Below are 23,486 nucleotides of genomic sequence, written 5' to 3'. Positions count from 1 at the left end.
TTTTGAGATTTATTCGAAATTAAACTCAAATTAAAAATCTGTGCCATCTTTTCAGCCACGTTAACCAATACAGAGACAATACTTAAACACATATTTGTCATATATTTAGTCTTAAATTATAATAAATTGTTTGGAAAGTTAGATTTTTAAGACAGTGTCTTCTAATGTTTTATAGATTGTACTGTACTTATTTGATAAGAAAAAAGTGCCAATTATGATGTTTAAAACCCACGTACCGCCACCTCCAAAGGTCACCGTTCATGCAGATTGCACCCAGGTCTTAGCTTAATGCTAAGCTAAGCTAAGCTCCACGATTTGCACACTGATAAGGGTGCAACATCGATCCTAACTCACAGAACGAGAGCAACTAAATGTCAACGTTTTTTTTGCTTCAATACATCACACTGGACTGTGTTGTTGTTGCTCAGTAAATCAATACCTGACCTGAGGCTGAAACTAACTGTGCACTGCTCAACGAGAACACACAGGGGGGAAAAAGGAAAATAACTTGAGGCATTTTTTTTCAGGTTGGGAACTACAAACGTACCGTGAAGCGTATAGACGATGGTCACCGGCTCTGCAACGACCTGATGAGTTGTATCCAGGAGCGTGCCAAAATAGAGAAAGCGTACGCGCAGCAGCTGACGGAGTGGTCCAAGAGATGGAGACAGCTGGTCGACAAAGGTGAGAGGTGTTTGGTGGAGTCTGTGGAGTTTGACTGTTTTTTTTGGTTTTTGAGTGTTAAACTCACAGCTCGTTCTTCACGCCAGGGCCTCAGTACGGCACGGTGGAGCGAGCCTGGGTGGCGGTGATGACGGAGGCGGAGAAGGTGAGCGACCTTCACCAGGACGTGAAAAACAGCCTGGTGAACGAGGACTTCGAGAAGGTGAAGAACTGGCAGAAAGACTCGTACCACAAGCAGATGATGGGAGGATTCAAGGAAACCAAAGAGGCAGACGAGGGCTTTAAAAAGGCTCAGAAACCCTGGGCCAAAAAGCTAAAAGAGGTGAGGGAGGGAGCAACGTTAGAACAACAGCGATATTTGTTGCAAGATGAATTAATTTGAATCGTTTTTCTCCTGTAGCTTGAAGCAGCAAAGAAGTTGTACCACATGGCCTGCAAAGAGGAGAAGCTGGCCTCCACCAGAGAGGCCAACAGTAAGGCAGAGGCCTCTGTGACCCCCGACCAGCAGAAGAAGCTGCACGAGAAGGTGGACAAGTGCAAACAGGATTCACAGAAAGTGAGTGTACAGAGTAAACATGTCGAGATTGTTTTTCTAAAGCGGTTTTCAGACAAGAACTTGATTGGAAAATGTCAGAAAAATTGGGTAATTTGAATTTCAAATTGTCATCCACTATGTAAAGAAAACAGCAGGAAATGCATCTTCCCAAGCATCCAATTAAGTGTTGAGCATGTAGGCATGGAGAGCCATCTCAGTCAAAATGAAATAAATAAATAAATAAATAAAAACAGACATAAATAAATAAAAATGATCTATATACCTCACACGATCCAAAGTAAAGGGAACTCTGAACTCGTTTGACTGCCTCAACCTCGACTTTGCTTGTAGACACATTTAATATTTCATAACCTTTGGCATTTTCTTTGTGCTTAAACTAGGCAAAGGAGAAGTATGAGAAGGCTCTGGATGAGCTGAGCAACTGCACCCCTCAGTACATGGAAAACATGGAGCTGGTGTTCAACCAGTGTCAGCAGTTTGAAGAGAAGAGGCTGAGCTTCCTCAGAGAAGTGCTGCTGGACGTCAAGCGCCACCTCAACCTCACAGAGAACCAAAGGTCTGCAAAGTGCTTTGAAATATAATGATCATTACCCCCATAATATTTACTGTGTTTCCTTTTGTTCACAGTTATGCAACAGTATACAGAGACCTGGAACGCACCATCACATCGGCCAGTCCACAGGAAGATCTGAAGTTGTTCAACAACATCCACGGCCCCGGCATGCACATGAACTGGCCACAGTTTGAGGTAGAGGAAAAAAGGGATTGTTATAACAGTGATAAACACACAACCTGAAGACATTGTGCAGTTACCGGAACCTTCTGCTTTATGCACTGCAAAGACTGTTTTTAAATACCGTTTTAAAACTATGAAAAGTCTGCGAGAGAGTACGCCACATGCAGAGCGACGCTTCGAAAACTGAAAAACAGAAAATTAAGAATCGGCATAATCTCCTCTTTTGCAGGAGTACAACCCAGACCTTGCCCACAGCATCAGCAAGAAAGAAAAGTTAAAGAAGGGCAACGATGGAATCACGCTGACTCACGTCACGACAGCAGGAGAAACTGCTCAAGCTGTGGACCGCGGCAGGTAAGAATCCAAGGGCGTTTTTGTTAAGATCCTCGTATAAATGTCTCTTTCTGTTCCTTTTCTGATACAGATGCAGCTGCTTTTATGTAAAAGTAGTCGTCATCATCTTTTAACACAACCACAACCACACAAGTTTAACAATTAATAACAGATAAAGTTCTGTATTTGTTTAGTTTGTCATGCGATCAATATCATGTAATATCATGTATGTAACACTGGTCAAACGTGTGTCGTCTTCAGTGTCAGCAGCTACGAGAAGAACCAGGCGCTCACAGCCTCCACAGAGTGGTCCGACGAGGACCAGGCGGCCGTGAACTCGGGCAACGACACCAACGGCGGCACGAACCCGTTCGACGAAGACGCCGGCTCGGGCGTGAGAGTGCGAGCGCTGTACGACTACGAAGGGCAAGAGCAGGACGAGCTCAGCTTCAGAGCAGGTGAGCGTTACACCTCGCGGGAAAGGTCGATTTAACATTATTCGCCCGTTTGGTCAGCGACGTGGGTTTTCCTCACAGCGACGACACACACACTTCCCATCTGGACTCTAAACCTCTTTGCTCTCAGTGAACCAGCTCGCCTTCAGATTAGTTAAGCGGAACCAAGGTTCCACCGCCCTGCGTCATCACCAGCGAGCATGGTAGAGCACATAGAGCTTTAAATTAAAAAATTTTTTTATCAAGTATCCCACTACACTTTATTCAGTCAGGATCCAGAACTCAACAAAGAGGTGATCTCTCTGTGTGAGAGGTTAGAGGTTAGGCTGTTTGTCAATGGAGGACAATGCTAACAGTAGCGTAACGGACAGGAAGTTAGCGTCCGAGTAGGACATCTTAGCTTAGAACCATTGCTTAATTTGCATCTGTAGTCTCCAGTAGAGCTGAAACAATTACTCTATTAATCGATTATTAATCGGTTTGAAGCTTTTTTTTCATCATTAAAACAAGATTTCTGATTGTTTTAGCTTCTTAAATCATTAAAAAATAATAATATTTTTTGTTTGTGGACAAAACAAGACATTTGAGAACATCATCATTTCCAGGTTTGACAAACACAGAATTTTTTTTTTTTTTAAGTTTTCTGATATTTTATTGATCAAGCGATTACTCGTTCAATTGAGAAAATAATCGACTAATCACACTAAAAGGTAACGGAAAAAACACAAGGAAATATACTGTATACAAAGCAGCAGCAGAGGCTGAATTCCAGTTAACTAAGACACACATTAATAATATAAGATGTGTGATGTAGGAAGGCAAACCAGGAAGTAGAAGGAAGATGACATCATTGTTATGAATTAGTGCAGTAATTCTGTTCTTCCGGAGTTTTCGGGTGGTAGATGAAAATATCCTGTTGTTCTTCTAACTTCTAACATAATTTATTAAATTAGTAATCTCGTAAAACCTCACTCATCGCTGCACATCTCTGTCTCCCCCGTTAATCGATCAAAAAGGGGATGAGCTGACGAAGCTGGAGGAGGAGGACGAGCAGGGCTGGTGTAAAGGTCGTCTCGACAGCGGGCAGCTGGGACTCTACCCGGCCAATTACGTGGAGCCGATCTAACCGTTCCAGCTGTGAACCCTCCGATCATAACTGCACATTGCCAGAGACTTTTAAAAAAAAAAAAAAGCAGAGCTTTGTCGTCCTCTCGGGCACAAGGAGCTGTCGTCATCACAGACGAGATGTTACTGAAACAAAATCACACCCCCCCCCCCCCAGATACTACGAGCAAAAATATTTTGTTTCCTTTGTGTGAAGCTGTGTTTGATTTCAGCTGCGATGCTAACATGCCATATACGATATAGTCTTTCATCCTCATATTGATATGGTATTGTCAGTTGTGCCTGGATAGCGAGAATGAGCCATGGATTATTGTGCATTTCATGTATATATTCTATTCTCTCCTCTTTTTCTTCTTTTTTTTTTTTTTTTACATCTGGATGTTTGTACAGTTGTTTTCTCATTAAATTCAGTGTTTTCCTTCCTTTGTGACATATAATTACGTTTAGCCTCACGAGCATAGTTTGACACTGTTGGGAAACGTCGGCCCTGAGAGTTAGATGTGAAGATACTATACGTACTGCGCCAGGAGCAGGTTAGCGTAGCTTAGCTTAGCCTGGGAGCAGCGGGGGAAACAGTCAGTCTTCAGCATCAGAACAAAAAAAAAAAAAAAATTTCCCTCAAAATGTTGAACTATTCCTTAGAAAGATGTTTTCACAGCACATCGCTGGATTTTAAAATACATTTCCCTCAGCAGAGCTTCTCTTAAAAAAATGGAAATACATCCTCTACCTAAACACTGCAAGGATTGTTTACATTAAAGCTACGGTCTGTAAGTTTGTCAGTTTCACTAAGGGCCAGGTCATATGCACACAGTCCTGTTTTCAGTGTATTATTTGACACATTGTTACTCAGTCTCATCTTTCCATTCCCGTAGCGGTGATCTTCACACTATGAGTTCACTTCTCGTTTGTATTTTCCTTGTATTCTTTGAGCGCTGTGTTGTTCGTGTGTCAGTAACCAGCAGATTTCCTCACATAACCTCAGGCAAGTTTCCACGGGTACCGTCTTCTTTGTTGTTGAGTATTACAGGCGGAGGAGGAAATTGATTTGTTTTATTGGCCGCGTACACCCGACTCCGCCTCCGTAGGCGGCGCTGTATCTCTCTATAAGCTAGTGCGTATTGAATCAGTTCCCTGTTGACGGCGTATGATTTCCGACAGCGGTACTGCAGTATACGTCGTATCCTACTACTTCCCGGTAGGAAAATTTTGTCCCAAGTCCAACTCCAGTCCGACTAAGCGTATACATGTAGGAGTAATCAGACTATGAATCGTATTATCCAGGTATGTTAGTCCGACTAAGACTAGCTCGATTTTAGTGTTTATGTGACATTAAGGAAACAGAGTTATTGTCTTAGTCCGACTAAAATCAGACTTTTAACATGCAAGTAAACGCACTAAAAGAAGTTTCGGTGGCACTTTCTCTGCCATTTTGTGCGACTAGCGTGTTAGCATCAGGCTCTCTGATGTGGCGTATCGTGAAGTCTGTGGTTCGTACACTGAAAACAGCACAGCAGGGTGTGTGAGGGTAGACTGGTCGGCTCGTGACTGACAGGTTCACCGTTCAATCCTTCCACGTTTGGTCAGGTTTATTACAGTATTGCGATGACTACTGGCGCCGTTTTGTTGTTTTGTTTGTTTATTCATTCATCGACGCTGTCGGGATGTAAAGGGGAGATTTTTTTTTTCGAAAAGTGTTCCAGAGACAAGCTACAGACCCTAGTTTTTGACCTCGTCTCTCATCGACTACAATGTGCCTGTCATACCTCTCGTCAGTTGATAATCTTAATAAATGTAGACGCCATGACAGATATACACTCGCCCCTCTTTTGTACAGACATCAGCGTCATCTCACCTCCAAGGGTTTTAAGTGTTTTTGAAATCCCTGCTCTGAATGAGACTTGTTTACTATGAGTATTCTCAGCTTCCTGCTCTCCTCTCTCTGTGATTATGTGCATGCTGATGCTCCAAACACTGTGTAGCTGAACTGATCCAGTGCATGGCCTCAGTTTTTTTCCACCAAAATTACTGACAGAGTTTTTGAATTGAACTAAATGTTCTATGAGGACGATGATGATGATGACGACGATTCGAATTGCTGTTAATCAGTTTCACTGTGCGCTAAAATGCAGTATGTATTATATTGAAGTATTTGGTTTTAATCAGAAAAGCTAAATCAAACCTTTCTTAAATAAATAAATGAATAAATAAGGATGAAGGAGACATGCGTGTGGCAGTGCGCCACACTGGTGTTATATGAGACTGGTTTGTTACTCCTGGTAACCACTAGTGTTGGTGAATACTACACCTGGTGGATGAAGAGGACGGGTGTTCTCTTACTGATGCAGAGACAGAGAAAGCTGCAGAAAGAGGATCCGTCTCTGAAATATTGATGAGACCATAACTGCCTTTCCTGCTGCAACAAAGAAGGAGAGAAGCATCTCTGGTTCAAGCTTCTATGTGCTTTTTTTTTTTTTTTTTTGAAGTTTTGCTCTTGTAAACGCTGGATTACAAGAGTTTCATTTCATTTCACAGAGCGGGTGAAAAGGGATTATGAAAAGAAATGCCTTATTAAAAACCTTCCACCCTGCTGCTCCAAAGACTGTGAGGGAAAAGTCACACAGTGAATGAGAGCTTGTGAATCTGCTCAGTTAAAGAAAGAGGCAGCATGCAGGTATTTAACTGTATTTGAAATGGAACGGGACCCGTTTACGAAGAGAAGCACCGACGTAAAGCTCCAGTCGCAGCGTCCACCGAAACCCCCCTGGATGTTAAAGATCATATTTTTAAGAAAAATGCTCTTTTTTTGCTCCTGTCCTTTGCTCATGCTGAAAACATTTTTGTCTACAGGGCTTTCTCTCTCTCTCTCTTTTTATTTTTTATTTTTTAGCATAGTGCTGTAATTTCAAAACTGTAGTGCCTGTTCATCTGCATAAGCAAGAATAAACAATGTCATCAGAAAACTGGGAGGAAACATACGAGCGTCTGTGAGTTTGAGGTGAAAACGGGTCAGAATTCAATAGATGTTATATAGATATTAGATATTGCGGCTCGTCCTTGAATCTTAATAAAAGTTTTTTTTTTTTTTTTTTTAATCTGATAAATACAAATATGTCGTAAATTAAATATGAATTAGTGATTCATAGATTGTTAAGGGCATTTGGAGAGTAGTTAAATCTAAAACCTATGCATCATCTCCAGCTATATGTCAGAAGAGCGTGGACCAATCCATGTTGATGATGTATATTTTATTAATTATCTTTATTTAACGTATTAAGTAGATCAGATGAAAGTAGAGGAGTAAATGTTATATTTCCGTTTTGAAAACGTTATTGTTAGATATTTTACAGTATGTAAGTAAAGTTACTTCTACAGCTTTAATCTCGTCGAGTGTAAAAGAGTTACTGTTTCTGACACTAGAGGTCAGCAGTACTCACATTTAGTGAGTCACAAAAACACAGTGTGAAGTCCATCTAAGACACACACACAAGCTTGTTTTTATATCTTGGTGAGGACCCTCGTAGACATGATGTATTCCCTAACCCTTAATCTTAACCTTTACCAAAGGTAAAAACCAAGTCTTAAATCTGAAAAAGCCCTTAAAAATTGAGGGGCCTAAACAAAATGTTCCCACAAATATAGGTTTGTATGACTTCCATTAATTTGAGCATTTTAAACAAATCATGACCCCATAATCTTAATCTGTGCACAATTCAAACCCCTAGCCCTAAACTTAACCAGTTCCTCAGAAATGAGGCCTCATTAGGACCAGGTTTTTGGTCTCCATGAGGACTACAGGTCCTGACAAAGTCAGTGTTTACGCCAGATCAGGACCTCACCTCCACAACAACAGTTACCAAAATACCACAGGGGGTTTTCCTTTGCAGCCACACACATGCACAAAAATGTCCCCACAAAAAAGGTGTTTTGCCATGGGGTGGTCCACAGAAGCATAGAAAGACAAGAGCACATCCACATCCACACACACACACCCACACAACTAAAGATAATTTAGCTGGTAATGCAATTCACTGTTGTTGTTTTACAGTAATTCTTATTGAACAAAGAACGGCGGAAAACTTCATGAGATTTAGCGACAAACTACAACTTTCTATCTTTCTATAATGACTTTTTTAACTTGTCTTTAATTTCCATCACTCCTGTGTTGTTGCTCGCACTAACTTGAAGAACATGAAATCACACATTTGTTGTTTTAAAAAAGTCCTCCAGACATGAGGCGTTACACGTGCGTTGGATCACATACGTTTTTTTTTTTTTTTTTTTTTTAAAGGGCCATTTGTATGAATAGTATATCACAAAGTCACATCAGTCATCAGTCATCTTCAGTGCCGTGTGACAGGAATAATTTCACCTTACCTGACAGAAAAAAAAACAAAGGCTCTTTTTATAGCCGTGCGACTGAACAGCTGGATGTAGCTCAGGGCCACGTTTTCTTGGCAGGGATCAGCCCTCTGGCGCACTTCATAGGGAGCAGTTATATGACAAATCTTGGAACCCGTTGGAAAAAAAGAAAGAACAGTTAGTGGTGAGGAGAAAAAAAAAGAAAGATAAGATTTCAACGAACACGCAGGATCAGTAATTACACCATGATCCGAGTCATTGCACAGGTGCATGTTGAATTTGACAAAGAATAGAATTTGACTTGTTTTTTTGTTGTTTTTTTTAAGCTCAGATCGAATTCTCGCCGAGGCGTTCATGTAGAAACTCTCTCCAGTTAAAATAAACAGGATGTGCACACTCAAAGCGTTTGAAAGAAAATAAACAAAGTAGAATAATCGTAAGATTCAGATCAGATATGTCATTTTAAAATAATCCATTGTCTTGAAATAAGGTTGTTAGTCTTTTTTTAAATTCATTTTTATCAATATATTTATCCGACGACATGAAGCAATAAAAAGTGGTAAGTAAAAGTAGACATTGTACAAATGAAACAAGGAAGAAATAACAAAAACAACATCAGCAGCATTATAATCATGGTGATAATTCCTGCATTTTCCTGTTAAGCAGGTCATATTTCATGTCTTCTGTGCATGTGCAGCTGGGACTGAGAGAGATATTCTTAGATTTCTAAGCATCACCAAAAAAATGCACAGATTATTTGCTCAAGATTAGAAAAAAAAAAAAAAAAACAGAAGCAAAGGTATAGCAAGAGACTTAAAGGGGCCCGGGGCAAAGGCAAGTGTGTGGTTGGGTCTCAGTTAGTTTCCATTTCCTCCTTAGACCTAATCACAACATTTGTCACTGCTGTAGAAGACAGATGCACATTTGTACTCATGTGCGTGCTTAATCTGCAGATCGGAGAGGTTTAAAAAGGTAAATAATCTCAGATAATTAGGGTTGCAAACGGGTGAGATGATGCATAATTGATGAGGTTAATATTAATCAGTCCTTACAGCAAATATTAGCATGCAAGCAGGTGTGTAAATGTAAGACTTTTTCAGCCGGACGCAAAAAGGCGGAGGGCAAAAGTAAATAAAGATATATGATGACTTTTATCTGTGTATATATTTGATTATTTATTTCATTTTTTTTCTGTTTGTTTCATTTAGAACAATATGGGTCTGTGTCAAAAGGCTAATGACACATATAATACACGACACAGCAGCAGAAAACAGAGTTTGAAGACTGAAACTGTACAGAAGCAGTGAACAGATTCACGTGTATCCGTCTTTACACAGCATTTCAATGATCCTTAAGACGAGGAAATAAAAGAGCGGTTGTCCTGTAGTTCGGGTAAGTGAGGGCTGTGTCTCTTCATCGTTGGGCTTGGTCCTTGTTGTCACACACACACACACACACACCTAAACCACATGTTCAACTGTGGCAGAAAAACTGGCTCTAATTTAAACACAGGCCACGGTCAAGGCGGAATGAAGTAATGCGCTACGCAGAGAAGAACTATTAGTTCAAACTGGTTGTTGAGTAAAGAATAAGTGACGATTACTTTGTGGGAAAACAAACAGGCAGATCATGCAAATGGAAAGGCAGTGCATTAAACTCCTCCTCTGTTTTTCTTTTAATCGGTGGTTGTTTAAATCTGCAGCAGGAAAAAGCCTCAGCATTCACATCGTTTTGCCTCCTCCTCCTCCTCTTCTTCTTCTCCGGCCCATGCACAGATTATGTCTTCATGTCGCAGCTGTCAGCTGTGACGCAGTGGCAGTGGAAGTGTGTACTATTGGGGTTGGTCAGTGCACATGTTAGTGTCCTTCCTCCTTCCTCCTTCCTCCTTCCTCAGCTTCATACGGGATGAACAAACTGATAAACCAGTCTCTGAGACACATCTGGTTTGCGGATGATGCCCTTCTTGTAGTACTGACGTATGGACCGGCTCAGTTTGTCATAGTTCATAGCCGGTCTGTTCTTTCTGAGTCCCCACAGTCTGGCAACGTGAGCCGAGTCTTCTATTTTAAAAATACCTGGTGGAGAGATTTATCATCTGTGAGGAAAACATGTCTCGTCATGTGCAGTCATCTGACCACAAAAACTGTATATATATATATATGTACACATTCATACAAGATGAATACACGGTGACACACGAGCAAGGCAGCGAGAAATTTTTTTTTAAAACAAGTTCAGTCTGCCAGCGAGACGCACGTTTCTACTCTTTTCGACGAAACTCCATTAAGGGTAAAGCTGTTTTTTACACTAATATTTTCAGTATTATATTATACACTGTTTTTCAATGAATATAACATTAAATGAATCAGAAATACACTCCATACATTGTTAATGTCTGGTTTTTGATGGAATATGTACATAGGTGTATAGAGGCCCATTTCCAGCAACCATCTCTCCAGTGTTCTAATGGTACATTGTGTTTGCTAATTGCGTTAGAAGGCTATTGGATGATTAGAAAACCCTTGAAAACCCTTGTGCAATTATGTAAGCACAGCTGAAAACAGTTTTACTGGTTCTTTGACGAAGGGGCAAAATGGTTATTTTGAATAGAAATCATTATTTATGATCTTGTCAATGTCTTGACTATATTTTCTATTCATTTTGCAAATCTTTTGATGAATAAAAGTGTGACTTTTAATGGAAAATACAAAAAAATTGTATAGGTGACCACTAACTTTTGAACGGTAGTGTTTATGGATACATTTGAAGTGTACATAGGAAAAATGTATCACTGGTAAAAGTGTGCTGATTAAATTTAGTTTGGAACGTCTGATTATAAAAGAAAGAATAAGCTAATCTGTTGCTTGTGAACTAGTGTTGAAATCATTGCAGTAAAAGAGAAGACGCAAAAATGGAGGCTGTTCCAAAGTGAAGCCGTACAAAGTGGCGTGGGATTCAAAGAGAAAAAATGAGAGTGAACCTTTGTCTTTGTTGAGCCAGCGAATGCAGCGTCCGTAGCTGTGAGGTTTGAGCAGGAGCTCTCTGAGGAACTGCCACAGGTGAATGGGCTGACCCAAACTGGACGAATCTGCCTCAGACCAAAGATTCTCACTGCCTAAACACAACATAACAACAAGTCAATCAGTGTTGTGATTCACAGAGAAAAAAAAAAAGATTCTGGAGTAGCAAAAATGATTACAAAGCCCTCATGGTTTTAACTTTTTAATGCTGTGTAAAAGCGTTTTTGCATCTTTCAAGCCTACCTGTAGTTTTGGTGTCTCCAGTTGAACACCTCTCTTTCATCCATGCAGCTTCAAAGAAAACAGATGAGATGAATATTTACTTTGGGTAAAAGCTTTTACACACACACACACACACACACACACACACACACACACACACGCACACAGAATTATATGATGCTATACCATACCTGACTTCCATATGTCCAAGTGTGCGTGCAGCGTGTCGCCGCACTGGGGGGAGCGCTGGCGAAACTCCTCCTCGCTCATGGCGCACAGGTCCTTTCCTGTCAAATCCTGGAAGGACTTTCCTGCATGAGGCAACCTGTACAGGTGTTCGGTCCACAGCAGCCACTTCTGCACGTTCCCACTGTTCCACTCTATGGGGTCTGACGGAGAAAGACATAAAAGATATGAAAGTGGTGAGAAAACTCACAGCTGACACCGCAATAAGTCCACTGATCAATGTCAGGTTAACCAGTAAAAGCTTTTTTTTCTTTATTGTGTTTATCATGTCCACATACCTTTACACATATTACACAACACATGTACTGTAAACACAAGGCAATTTGGACTTTTATGACTCCACAGTTCTAATCTGTCGAACAGATGACTCTGGATCATGTTGGTTTACAACAGAGAGGCCCTAACAATACATAAGGCTCCGTGTGTTTGCTTTTGCGAGCATGACTAGACCTCGCCCTTAAAGACTGTGTACACGTCTACTGTCACAGACCAAGAAACCCTCATGCAAAGGTCAGGATTAAACAGATCCTGGAGCAGGCAAACACAGCTTTGCGTCAGTAACGATATGATTGAACAGATCTGTCACCCTGCCTGTGCTGTCCACACAGCCAAGTGTTGATTCTGGGAGTGAAAACGGGTAGCTTAAGCATCCCTGAATCAATATCCCTTCGCCATGCAATAGCGGACACCATTTTGTGAAGAAAAATGCCTTGTGTACTTTAAAGATTTGCATCTTTGTCAGTTATATCTTGCTACTGTAACGCCCCACGCGAGGATTAGAAAGTGTAGCAGCAGGTTCGGCGGAAGCGAGAGGCCTACCTGGGGTGATGTTGAGCAGTTTGCAGGCTGTTTCAATGTCCTTCAGCACCTCTCCCACCACCATGCTCTGCACCTGCTCCAGAGAGCGCTCCTCCTCCTGGCCCTCCAGTCCAGGAGAGAGTCCTTGCTCCTGGCTGTCAATGACGGGGCACTGCTCCGGCTCTTCCTGCGACTCCATGTTGGTCATGGGTACGGCCACCATCGGGGAGGCCTCGGAAACTTTCACGAGCCATGTCGCGTCTTCTGTGAGAAGCATGTCGAAGCACGAGAGATAAAAACCCGGCATGCCTCGCTCCAGAGCTTCCACGTTCGGTTTGGTCTCCCTCATGTCCCACTGCTCTTCAGAAACTCTGCTGTGCTCCAGAGCTTCCACGTTAGGTTTGGTGTCCCCCATGTCCCACTGCTCTCCAGAGCATCTGTTTCGCTCCAAAGCGGCGAGGGAATCACCCGGCATCCCGATCCTCAGCCCATAGACTGCGCCTTCTGAGTTTGACATCACTGCAAGATGAAGTGAAGCAAAATCCTCAATTAATTTATTCTAAACAGCGTGAAAAATCTGAATCACAAACAAACTGAAAAGCACCTCCAAAGATGAGAGATCTTTTGAACTTAAATCTGCAGAAGACGACCTAAAACAACACTGTCGGATCAACTTTTGATTAAACTTTCTAATTCTTTGGCGACTAAACCTTTATCTCTTTTAGCGTTTGTAAGAAACTCCATCAAAGCTTGTCCTTATGTGTCCTGAGCAGAACTGAGGTGCTGATTGACTCAGAGCCTAAAGCAGATGCTGGGTAAATGACCCTCAGAGGAGATAAAACACACACAGTGCTGACAGCCATGGGGTAAACTGGATTTGACTGAGTCTCTTATTTGTGGGTCAGTGGCCCAGAATGGCTGATTTCTTGGGGGCAGGTGACTAGCATTGAGAGCAGAGGCAGCTCCAGCGCCTTCTATGGCTTCCAAGGTGCCGTCTGTGCAGCCTTCTGTCTCCACTGTCAGCTGGAGATTTTAATCAAATGGAAGTTGGTAGATAATGTGGAGAGAGGAGAGACACAAACAAACCCAGTCACCAGGATCAGATGTCGCCAATATAGTTGATGTTTCTGAAATGAGGGTGATGATAACACTTAATGGTGACGAATGATGGTTAGTTTTGGAGCAAAAGCATCTACTTAGGGTGGGAAAGTTTTTTTTCCTCCTAATATCAAAGGCCTTAAATCCCTTAAAAACACAATGGTCTCTAACTGCATCAAAGCATCAAATCCTATGTCACTACAAATGTTAACTTAAACTATTTGGCAAAACATTGAATTGTACGAACACAACATTTCCTATAGTTTGCAGAAAAGTAAACTCCAGTTTTCCTTTAGAGACCGCACATGTAAAAAAAAGGAGAGACTAGTAGACGTAGTAGCTTCTTAATGACAGGAAATTGCCGTCATAAGTGTCCGTTTATGGACGTCAGCTGTAGCACAAGTGTGATAATGTTAGGGCGAATTCACGTATAGCACACATGATGTGCACCTGCCACAGCTGGCATATGGAAAGGCACACTGCTGTCGCACACAGCAGGTTATCAGTGGTCAGCGCCCTGTGCTCCCACAGTGCACATGTTCAAGGAGAGTCACTGCCGTATTTGTCAAGACACAAAAGAAAGTGAGTCTCATAAAGTCTGAAAAGTGATGGACAACACCCATCAGCCCGGAATCCCTTTACCTTTATTGTAGGCACAAGTCTTAACCACGGACAAAAAGAAACCAAACGATCATGTCAATCCACCGCAGTTATGTTGACAACGTTTAAGTCTTTCAAACTGCCGCTCAGCTCAGAATTACTTTTTTTAAAACCGTTTCTCACAGTGTTCATACCCACTCACCAAACTCACAGTCAAAGATTGATAAATGAAAAAATAAAATAAAGGTTGAGAAATTTAAAATAAAAATTGGCTTACTGACTTTTTCTTTTCCCACCTGTGAACCATTAAACCGTGGATACCTCAGAGTGTTGCACTCATCACTCTTAAAAGTCCAATTTTAGTCGGACTAAGAAAATAATTTGGTTTTCTCACTGCCATTTAAACACATTAGTCCGACTAAAATCAAGCTAGTCTTAGTCGGACTAACGTACCTGGATAATGCCATTCGTAGTCCGATTACTCCTATGTGTATACACTTAGTCAGATTGGAGGCGGACTAGGCGTTCTATGCATGCATGAAAATTTCCTCCAAAAGTCCAATTTTAGTCAGACTAAGACAATAATCTGGTTTTCTCAATGCCATGTAAACACGTTAGTCGGACTACGAATGGCATTATTCAGGTATGTTAGTCCGACTAAGACTAGCTCGATTTTCGTCGGACTAACATACCTGAATAATGCCATTCGTAGTCCGATTACTGCTACATGTATACGCTTAGTCAGACTGGAGTCAGACTTGGCGTTCTGTGCATGCGTGAACATTTCCTCCCCGGTCTTTGACTTCAAAGTAGAAGGAGAGTATGTATAAACTGCAGCACTGTTGCCAGAAATCCTTCTTTCTTCGGACAACACGGCAACCACAAGACACTCCGATGATATTTCCTGTGATGTAAAGCTCAACAGGAAACTGATACAATATGTATCTTTGCTTTGCTTTTTCTTTCTTCTAAGAGACACTCCAATCTCATGAGACTGAGTGAATAAATAAAGATTAAAGGGGACAACAAAATAGGTAAAGAGTTACATAGTGTAGCTTTAAGAGCACACTTGTTGATCTCACACTTTACATAGATACTTCTTTTTTCTCTCTAGTGGACAATTAACTGCAAAAACATTGAGCAAAGACTCTTTTTTTATCCACTCTCACCAAAGATAAATGAAGTGATCTTCCCTGCCGCCAACAAAAAAAAGATTCTCCTTCTACTCTTTGGTCCTCGACCCCCCAGTGTAAAACCTGATCCGCCAGTTTCCCTTTTATCTCCCAAACTTCTCGTAAACTATTACCCACTTTCCTTTTCACTTCATCAGGAGTCAGATTAAAAGCCACTGGTATGCCGAGCCGCCTGGCTGCTGTGTGTGTGTTAACTCTGCCCTGTAACAGCTTGCTCTAAGCCCATTAGCAAAGCAAATTTAGCCATATTACCTTCTTCCAAAAGGAAGAGGGGGCACAAGAGAAAGACACAAACACACACACCCGGAGAGAGGGATTAAGGCCCTGACTGATCTCTAAATGAGTTTGGTCAAGACGCTGATATTCATTTCAGGAGCATTAGAGCTTGCTCCATTTACTCAGCAAAGTCAGCCTTTGACACTGAAGGGGAAAGGATTCAGGACTCTGCATCCACACTGGGAACCGTATATGTTCTTTGTGAAGATGATGACTATCTGGTGTGAAGCTCCTGATTTTAACTTGGATTTTATTGAAAATGTGTCAATTTAACTCAAAGATTCTTGCATTACACTCAGCCATATATTCTATGTTGATATGTGTCATTTCCTTTTTTTCTTTTACTTATTTTTTTTAATACAGTATTTTATTTATTGTTTGTTCTTAGGTCTATTAGATCACACATTTGTATATTATCTCTGATGTACAGCACTTTGTTTCACCTGTTGTTGTCTTTAAAGTGCTTTATAAATAAAGTTGGTCTGGATTGATTAGAATCACTATGGCTCAACTGTTGTTTTTAATGTCTAAATAGATCTGACACGGCAAATTAAACTGTTCTTTTTTCTGATAGCGCAACTAACAGAATATTATTTTTATCCCCAGGTAAAAAAAAAAAAAGTTAAATAGTTTGAGAAAAACACACTTTGTTTGAACAAAAGTAGCACAAGACTAATGCAACCAAGCTAGCTTAAAATGGACCCGTTAGTCCATTCATCATTATTGCTGAAAGGCTTTTGTGACAGAAATCCGCCAAGTGTTTGGATTAAAGTTAATGTGTAAGTGCTGAAAACAACCACTTTTTCAAAAGTGGGTTTAACCTGGATGAGTTGGGGGGTTAAAAAAAAAAAAAAACTTACATGGAGAAGATTTGAGAGCATCTGTCTCAAAGTGACCGAAATGAGCAGCAAGCGCTCGTGTGTTTGTTTGAGTCTGGAGCTAAAGGAGTGTGAACAGCCAGGCGTGACTGTTTACCATGTGAGCTCTGAGGGGAGATTTTACTTTCTTTCTTTTTTTTCCCCTCCTTGTTATTGTTTCTCATGGGAAACTTTCAATCGGAGAATGTCATTGTTCTGTTCTGTTCACACTATAAACCACACAGTTTAGACACAGCTAAAGAGAAGCTGATTTTGTCTCATTGTCTAATTTTTGTTATTGCTTTTTACAGAGTTGAACACTTTTTTATTTCATTCTAACATGTATATCTAACATAATCTGTTGTCTTGCTCCCCTGGGCACGTTATTATAACTGTCAGTGTGGGATTCTGATTGCACTGGCAGTGAACCAGCGTCTAAACATTAAACCATTTCAAAATGCTTTTGCAGTTGGTCCCAAATTTTAATTTTGACAGACATCTGAATGTACGGTTAACGATGCTGACGACGAACCCGAGATTGGACCTGAAGATTGTAAAACGTGGAACGGACGGAGAAACAAAATCTGGCACCTGCCATTTTTTTGGGGGGGGGGGGGGGGGGGCTGTGAGGCTGTGCCTCAGGCAGATGCTGCCAGTACAGTCGGATTCAAAGTGCTGATAAAAAAAAAACATGGGACGTGGTTTATAAACTTAAAACAGAAAAAAAATTGTCTATTTATCAAACTGCTCTGGCTTTATATACTAAACAAAAGATTATCATTCTCAATTTAACACTGTTTATTAATCGTTACATTTAACGGCTACTTTATGGTTTAGGTAATAATATGCGACATGCGCAGACTCGTGTACAGTTAGACAGTAGGTTATATTGTTGTTATTTTGGTGGGTGGAGTTTATTGACAGTGATAAATAAACACCTTTTCATAAATGTGTCCTTTTCAGTTGGTGACATCAAACAAAATGATACCCATGATACCCAGCAAGTATGAATAAAGAAATAAATAACACAACCTCATCTCAACTTTTGGCCCATGTTCGTGTATCAGGCACTGCACAATATTAAAATACAGTACATCACCATAGGCTACTGCTCCTCTGAACAACAAATAACTAAAATAAAATTAAACAACAAGTCTATTTCTGCCATTTTGTTGACTCCTCTGACACAGAGAGGATCTGTCATCATCCAGACAGTGACTGATAAACTGTGTGGAGATGAGGGAGGAGATGAGGACTGTGTTTGTTTTTCAGGATGTTTTTCCTGTTATTGACAAAACCATTCATTGTTTCCTTTGAGGTACACAACTGTCAACATCTGTGTGTGTCTGTGTGAAAGAGAGGCTACACTCTTACAAATAAGGGTTTCAAAAGGGTCCTTCTACAAGGGCTGAGGTTCTACCTGGACCCAAAGAAAGAGTTTTTCAAGGGTTCTTGGTAACACTAATAGTTCCGGTAAGAACCATTTTGATCCAGAGAACCCTTTAAAACCCCTTTCCTGAATAAAGGGTTTGAAAAGGGATCTTGGTGGAACCCTCCAAAAAGGGTTCTTGTATGAGGACAAGCCAAAGAACCTTATATGGTTCTACTTAGCACTTTTATTTCTAAGAGTGTATTTTGAAATATCACGTATATACTGTATAACATATAATGTCACTGAACAGAGTTTGAGGCAGAAATTTAAGAACTAGAGTCAGAAAATAATGTTTTTCAGCCCATTTAATTTTATTCTAAACTTTCACTGTGAGATTTATAGTATAAAAATGGCCATTAAACATTAATGTGCACCATTTAAAAAAAATATAAATTACTCAAAATGTTTTTTTCCCCCTCTACAAGTAATTCTCTTTCAGTCTCTTACACAGTCAGAGCAGCTTGTAGGATTATTCTTTATTATGAATATATTATGAGTATATTTGACTCAAGATGTAAATAAAATAATTTACCTACAAAATCCACAAATACCTGTTATCACCTTTAATCATTTGTCAATCAGCTGATCCTGGACAATGTTTTGATTGTATCGCTGAGGATTTAAGCAGAAAATGTCATTTATCTGTCCACATTCTGCGTCTTTAAGTGCGTCAACTAAAAGTGTGAACAGAAACACGACAGAAGGGCGAGCAAACACAACAACTTCTTTTCATCCAACGACTTCACATTCCACGTCTGCCTCCTTAACTTTGTCTGTGTGATATTAAATTATTGCAATTTCTATGACCAAAATTACTAACTAACTAACTTACTTACCCTAACTTTAAATGACAGGATAATAGTGTGAAGATGTTGTAATTATTTAAGTCTTGTTCAAGCTCCTTCAACTCAACTGAAACTAGCTACTTTATTATTCTGATTATTCATAATCTGCAAGTTTGTAAGTTAACTATTTAAAAAAACTCACAATTCATTTAATTGCCAGCAAACCACATCCAATAGTAACATGTTTTCTTTATCAAAATAGCAATAATAATAATAATAATAATTTCATACATTTTGTGTGTCTTCTTACCGTGGATGAAGATGCTCTGACGGTGGACACAGTGCAACTCTTTCTGATCAACGCTCTCCACAGATGGGACGCCGAGCACTGATTCCACTGATGACAGTCACAGAGTCACCAGCCCAGAGGCCTCAGAACCTCCCAGGCTTCTTCTTTTTTTCTTTTTTTTTTTTTTTTGTGGTGGAATTACAATTAACCTGAAAGTCACAGCCTAAAGCACAACTGCAAACCCAACCTTCAGTGAAAGCACCTGCTGGGGGTGTGTACAGAGTGAGAAGGAGCCAGATAAAGTGACTGGCTGAGAGAGAGTGCAATGGAATTCAAGCACCATTGACTGCGATTTATATTTATAGGGCAGAAGTGTTTACTCATGCTCACAAAAAAAACTGTGTGTGTGTGTGTGTGTGTGTGTGTGTGTGTGTGTGTGTGTGTAGCGCCCTGTGTCTTGCTGATTAGCTCAGACCTCCTCAAACACTACTTGTTGGTCTTCATACTTAGGTGAATTCAACACGATAAGAGACAACAGTCTTAAATCACTTAAAAAGTGAAAACATTTTTTTACATAGGAGAATTGTTTTTAAAAGGTCCAGTATTTAGAATTTAAATGGCTGACCAGAACCATAGAAGAAGTTCACCTCACAGGTCCTTAGCTTTGGTTGAGCAGAGATACTTTTAATGTTTTTTATTCCTTATCTTAATTTTTTTTTTCAGATTTTGTTTGTTGTTTGTATTTGCATTTATTTTTATTTTTGCTCCACAAAAGTTTTGCTACAACTTTACTGCACTCACTTACTTATTTACACATAAGAACTGTGGTGTTTCCATTAAATTACACAGTGGACTACACCAATGTTGTATGACAACAAAATAATAATAAAGTTGTAATAATTAATAAAGTCACCTCTAGATGGCACTAAATGTTACACATTGGTCCTTTAAAACCAGCATAAAAACGTCTAGTTTTGTTATTTAGGTACGACAATGCAACACATTCCATTGTAGCTCCAGTGGCGTGCAGAAGAATTGCTTGCTAAATCAACTTTGGAACTATAGCATTGAAACTGTGCTACTGCACCGCAGGTGTTTTTATTTAATCTAACCTCGTATTATATTTGTCATCATATGGCAACCTTGTGTAACAACCTACGTCAACTTAATTTACCTCAGCAAATAAACTGCAATTATAGCCATTTCAAACAAATACATAGTGTAAATGTCCTCTTGCATGACACGTCAAAGTGAATTTTCAAATGGGTATTTCGGGCTTTGCTGCTGAGTTTCGTGGCAAAAATGTTGTATTGTATATTGTGTGACAGTATAAAACAAATATTTTTTGTTTTACTTTTTACTGCACTTAAGTACAAAATTCACGTATCTGTACTTGACTTTGTTATTTATATTTCTAGCAACTTTTTACTTTTACATTTCAATCCAATACACTCAATACACTTCCCCTAACTATCTTTGTTACTCGTTACTACCAAATAAAATCAGAAGAAGAAGTTGGTCATGCTCTGTATTTATTTATGTGTTATATATGTTGTTTGTCTCTATATGTGGCCCTGCGATGGACTAGCGAACTGTCCAGGGTGTACCCCGCCTATCGCCCAATGTCAGCTGAGATAGGCACAGCACCCCCCGCGACCCTCTGGTGGAGGATAAAAGCAGTAGATAATGAATGGATGGATGGACTTCAACTTCTACCAAAGTCCTTTTCTGGTGAGTATATTACAAGTATAGTAGGGTACATTATACAAGAGTAGTCAGTAGATTTTAATGTAAAACCAGCCCATAATCAACTACAAATGCCTTCACCTATTCCCCTTAAATTCGGTTTAGCTTTATAACTGGTCTAAGTTGTTGACCCTGGTTCTTCTTTGCCCCATTCATCCACAAAATGTCGCAAAGATCAATGGGAAGGGACGACGCACAGGAGGACACTCACCCATTCACTCGCTGAGGATTATCCAGAGTTTCTCCTGCTCCTCCTGCACATGAGATGAGCATGAGATAATGTATTAATAAGGGGTTTGTCACATTGACTTAAATTCACAGCACTTCCTTTCAGGTGCATAGGTGATAGGGTGCCTAGTGGTTAGGGCTTCGAGCTTGCGACAGCAAGGTAGCCGGTTCGATCCCCGACCAGTCTGTGGCTGAAGTGCCCCTGAGCAAGGCACCTAACCCCCTCACTGCTTCCCGAGCGCCGCTGAATGCAGGCAGCTCACTGCTCCGGGTTAGTTTGTACTTCACCTCGCTGTGTGTGTGTTCACTGATTGTGGGACTGCGGGACTGATAAGGGAATCTTAATCTTAATCTTAATCTAAAAATGTCTCACCACTGGAATATAGGCTTCATTATTTCAATCTTAATCTTAATCTTAATCTAAAAATATCTCACCACTGGAATATAGGCTTCATTATTTCCCTTTCATTCAGAGCACGTAAATCTTAATCACAAACACAAAGACATTGTGGGCAACTCATTGTGTTTGCTCACTGAAAAGTAATGTTTGTCATCAAGAAAGAAGTGCTTTGTGTATATCCACCATGTTTAAACAGCATGCCTCTTACAAAAGCACAGAAGTAACGGGTGTCGGTGAAGTGGTCACCCTGAACAATAAAAGTACTTATATCTAATCTCTCCCTTTTAATATCACTCTTTCAAGTCACTAAATTGCAGGTGGAGCGATAGCACCCAACTAAAACATAACATTTAATTTCCTCTTCCAGTACTAGAACATGTTTTCTATTCTTTTTTTTTTCTTTTTTTAACAAAGCACAAGCTGCAAAGGTGAAGCGGATAGCAGCCACAGTCGTGAATGGAGTGATTGTGATCCACAGGGAGGGAAGGAGGGTGTGCACCAACTGTGTCAGGACATCTTGTTTGTAGACACACTTATAACAAACACTGAGCGATGACCACGTCCTTTCACTGGAAAACTAACAAAACCAACTTTCAAATTCGCATTTCCTGCACGCAGGAATGATTCCATGACATTTGCAGTTGACGCGGTGCAGAATCCAGTTGCCTGAATGCTTCGAAAGAGTTGTGAGCAGGAAGTGAACATGTGGGCACTTTTTGCCTTCACCCACACAGTCGTCAACCACATTTGCATGGCAGTTTCTGTATCTAGTGTTCCTTTGGCTACAGAACAACTTTGTCATGGTTGAAAGACAATGCGCTACGGGACGCTAACTGGAAGTCAAACACCAGCTCAACAATTTGTCCACTGTGGGTGGGATGAGTAATGGCTGTGCAGGTGTCCCTGCCGTGGAACAGGTGTCTGTGTGACCCACCTGAGTTGTCTTAGTAATGTCAACAAACACGAGGAGCAGGCCTCACTGTGAAGACCGCTGAGTGAATGCGTGTCACATTGTCAGAGACGAAAGAGGACTATCTGTTACTTTAAGGCAACTACTTTGGTGGTGGGGGGGGGGGACCCTGAAGAGAACGACGTCTGGTGCTGTGTGAGGCACGTGGCATTTCATAAGTATCTAAATATAAAAGTAAATAGTGCGGATGTGGAAATTGCATTGGCTTTACATAAAATGATTTCCTCTCGGGAAGAGAGCGAAGTTCGTTTGCAGTTGTGCATTAAACCGTGACATTAGTTGGCAGCGCTGAGGTCATTTTTGCTGATGTTCAACTCCAACAGCCAGGCAGTGGGCCAACACACTCTTTGGTTTGCAAACGGTTCACGCTGTGGAGACATGCTCGATCCTGCTGATATATGAAACAACCAAGAGGTGCGAGTGTCAAAAGGTAGTATGGGAAGTTTTATCATTAAGGACTACATGCAGGGGGAGAAACAGCAACAGGATAAGACACCTTAGTCCCTTTTGTTTGAAGCCACATAGTCTTGGAACGACTATGGTTGCAACGGCAGTCGCGTTTCTGACCTATGAATGAACTGGCCACTAAAGAGGGTACATTCAGATTTTGTGTCCCACGTGTAAAGATGCAGCAGTAGCAAGATGCAGATGAGGAAACAGATAACGGTCAGTGTTGGGTTGTGTTACATTAACCACCCCCTCATGAAAACCATGACAGATAGTATCTGTGGGATATTCAAAGTTCCTTTGTCCCGTATAAATGTTGTCGTAATTTTAGCACGAAAACCACAAAAAAAAAATTCCACGAAAACAAGGCTTTAAAGGACTATAATACCCTATTTCCCTGAGTTAAACTTGTTCCCTGGTGTCCTAATGAACATGTCTGTGACATGCTTTGGTCAAAATACCATAAGGATGAAGCATCACAGCAGTTCAATCACCCTGCCAAAACAGCCCTGTTCAGAACGCTCGGTTTAGTAGTATCTCTTAAAAAAAGTATCAGCCACAGAGGCTACTGGGAGCTAACAGCAGTTAGCATTTGGAAAAGTGATCATTTGCATTGGCGTCATAACAA

General features: G+C 40.6%; 2 protein-coding genes across 2 annotated transcripts; one reads left to right on the top strand and one right to left on the bottom strand.

Annotated features, from left to right (window-relative positions):
- Positions 1-575: 575 nt before the first annotated feature.
- Positions 576-3,890, top strand: pacsin1b (protein kinase C and casein kinase substrate in neurons 1b; the record flags this gene model as incomplete). Its single annotated transcript, XM_083892449.1, has 8 exons — positions 576-684; positions 771-1,006; positions 1,085-1,240; positions 1,621-1,796; positions 1,868-1,988; positions 2,206-2,330; positions 2,571-2,767; positions 3,781-3,890. The coding sequence occupies exons 1-8, from the start codon at positions 591-593 to the stop codon at positions 3,888-3,890; spliced, it is 1,215 nt and encodes a 404-aa protein (XP_083748575.1). The 5' UTR covers positions 576-590.
- Positions 3,891-10,147: 6,257 nt separating this feature from the next.
- On the bottom strand, positions 10,148-19,206 carry spdef (SAM pointed domain containing ets transcription factor; the record flags this gene model as incomplete). The annotated part of the gene is made up of 6 exons (XM_083892650.1): positions 19,089-19,206; positions 12,559-13,056; positions 11,685-11,882; positions 11,515-11,562; positions 11,232-11,366; positions 10,148-10,326 (listed from the first exon to the last, which is right to left on the bottom strand). The coding sequence occupies exons 2-6, from the start codon at positions 13,052-13,054 to the stop codon at positions 10,148-10,150; spliced, it is 1,056 nt and encodes a 351-aa protein (XP_083748776.1). The 5' UTR covers positions 13,055-13,056; positions 19,089-19,206.
- Positions 19,207-23,486: the final 4,280 nt, after the last annotated feature.

This window comes from Microchirus variegatus (assembly GCF_963457635.1).
Source record: "Microchirus variegatus genome assembly, chromosome: 7".
In the NCBI taxonomy this organism is placed as follows: domain Eukaryota; kingdom Metazoa; phylum Chordata; class Actinopteri; order Pleuronectiformes; family Soleidae; genus Microchirus; species Microchirus variegatus.
The sequence above is the reverse complement of the archived record's forward strand: the minus strand, read 5'-3'. Positions and strand labels throughout refer to the sequence as shown.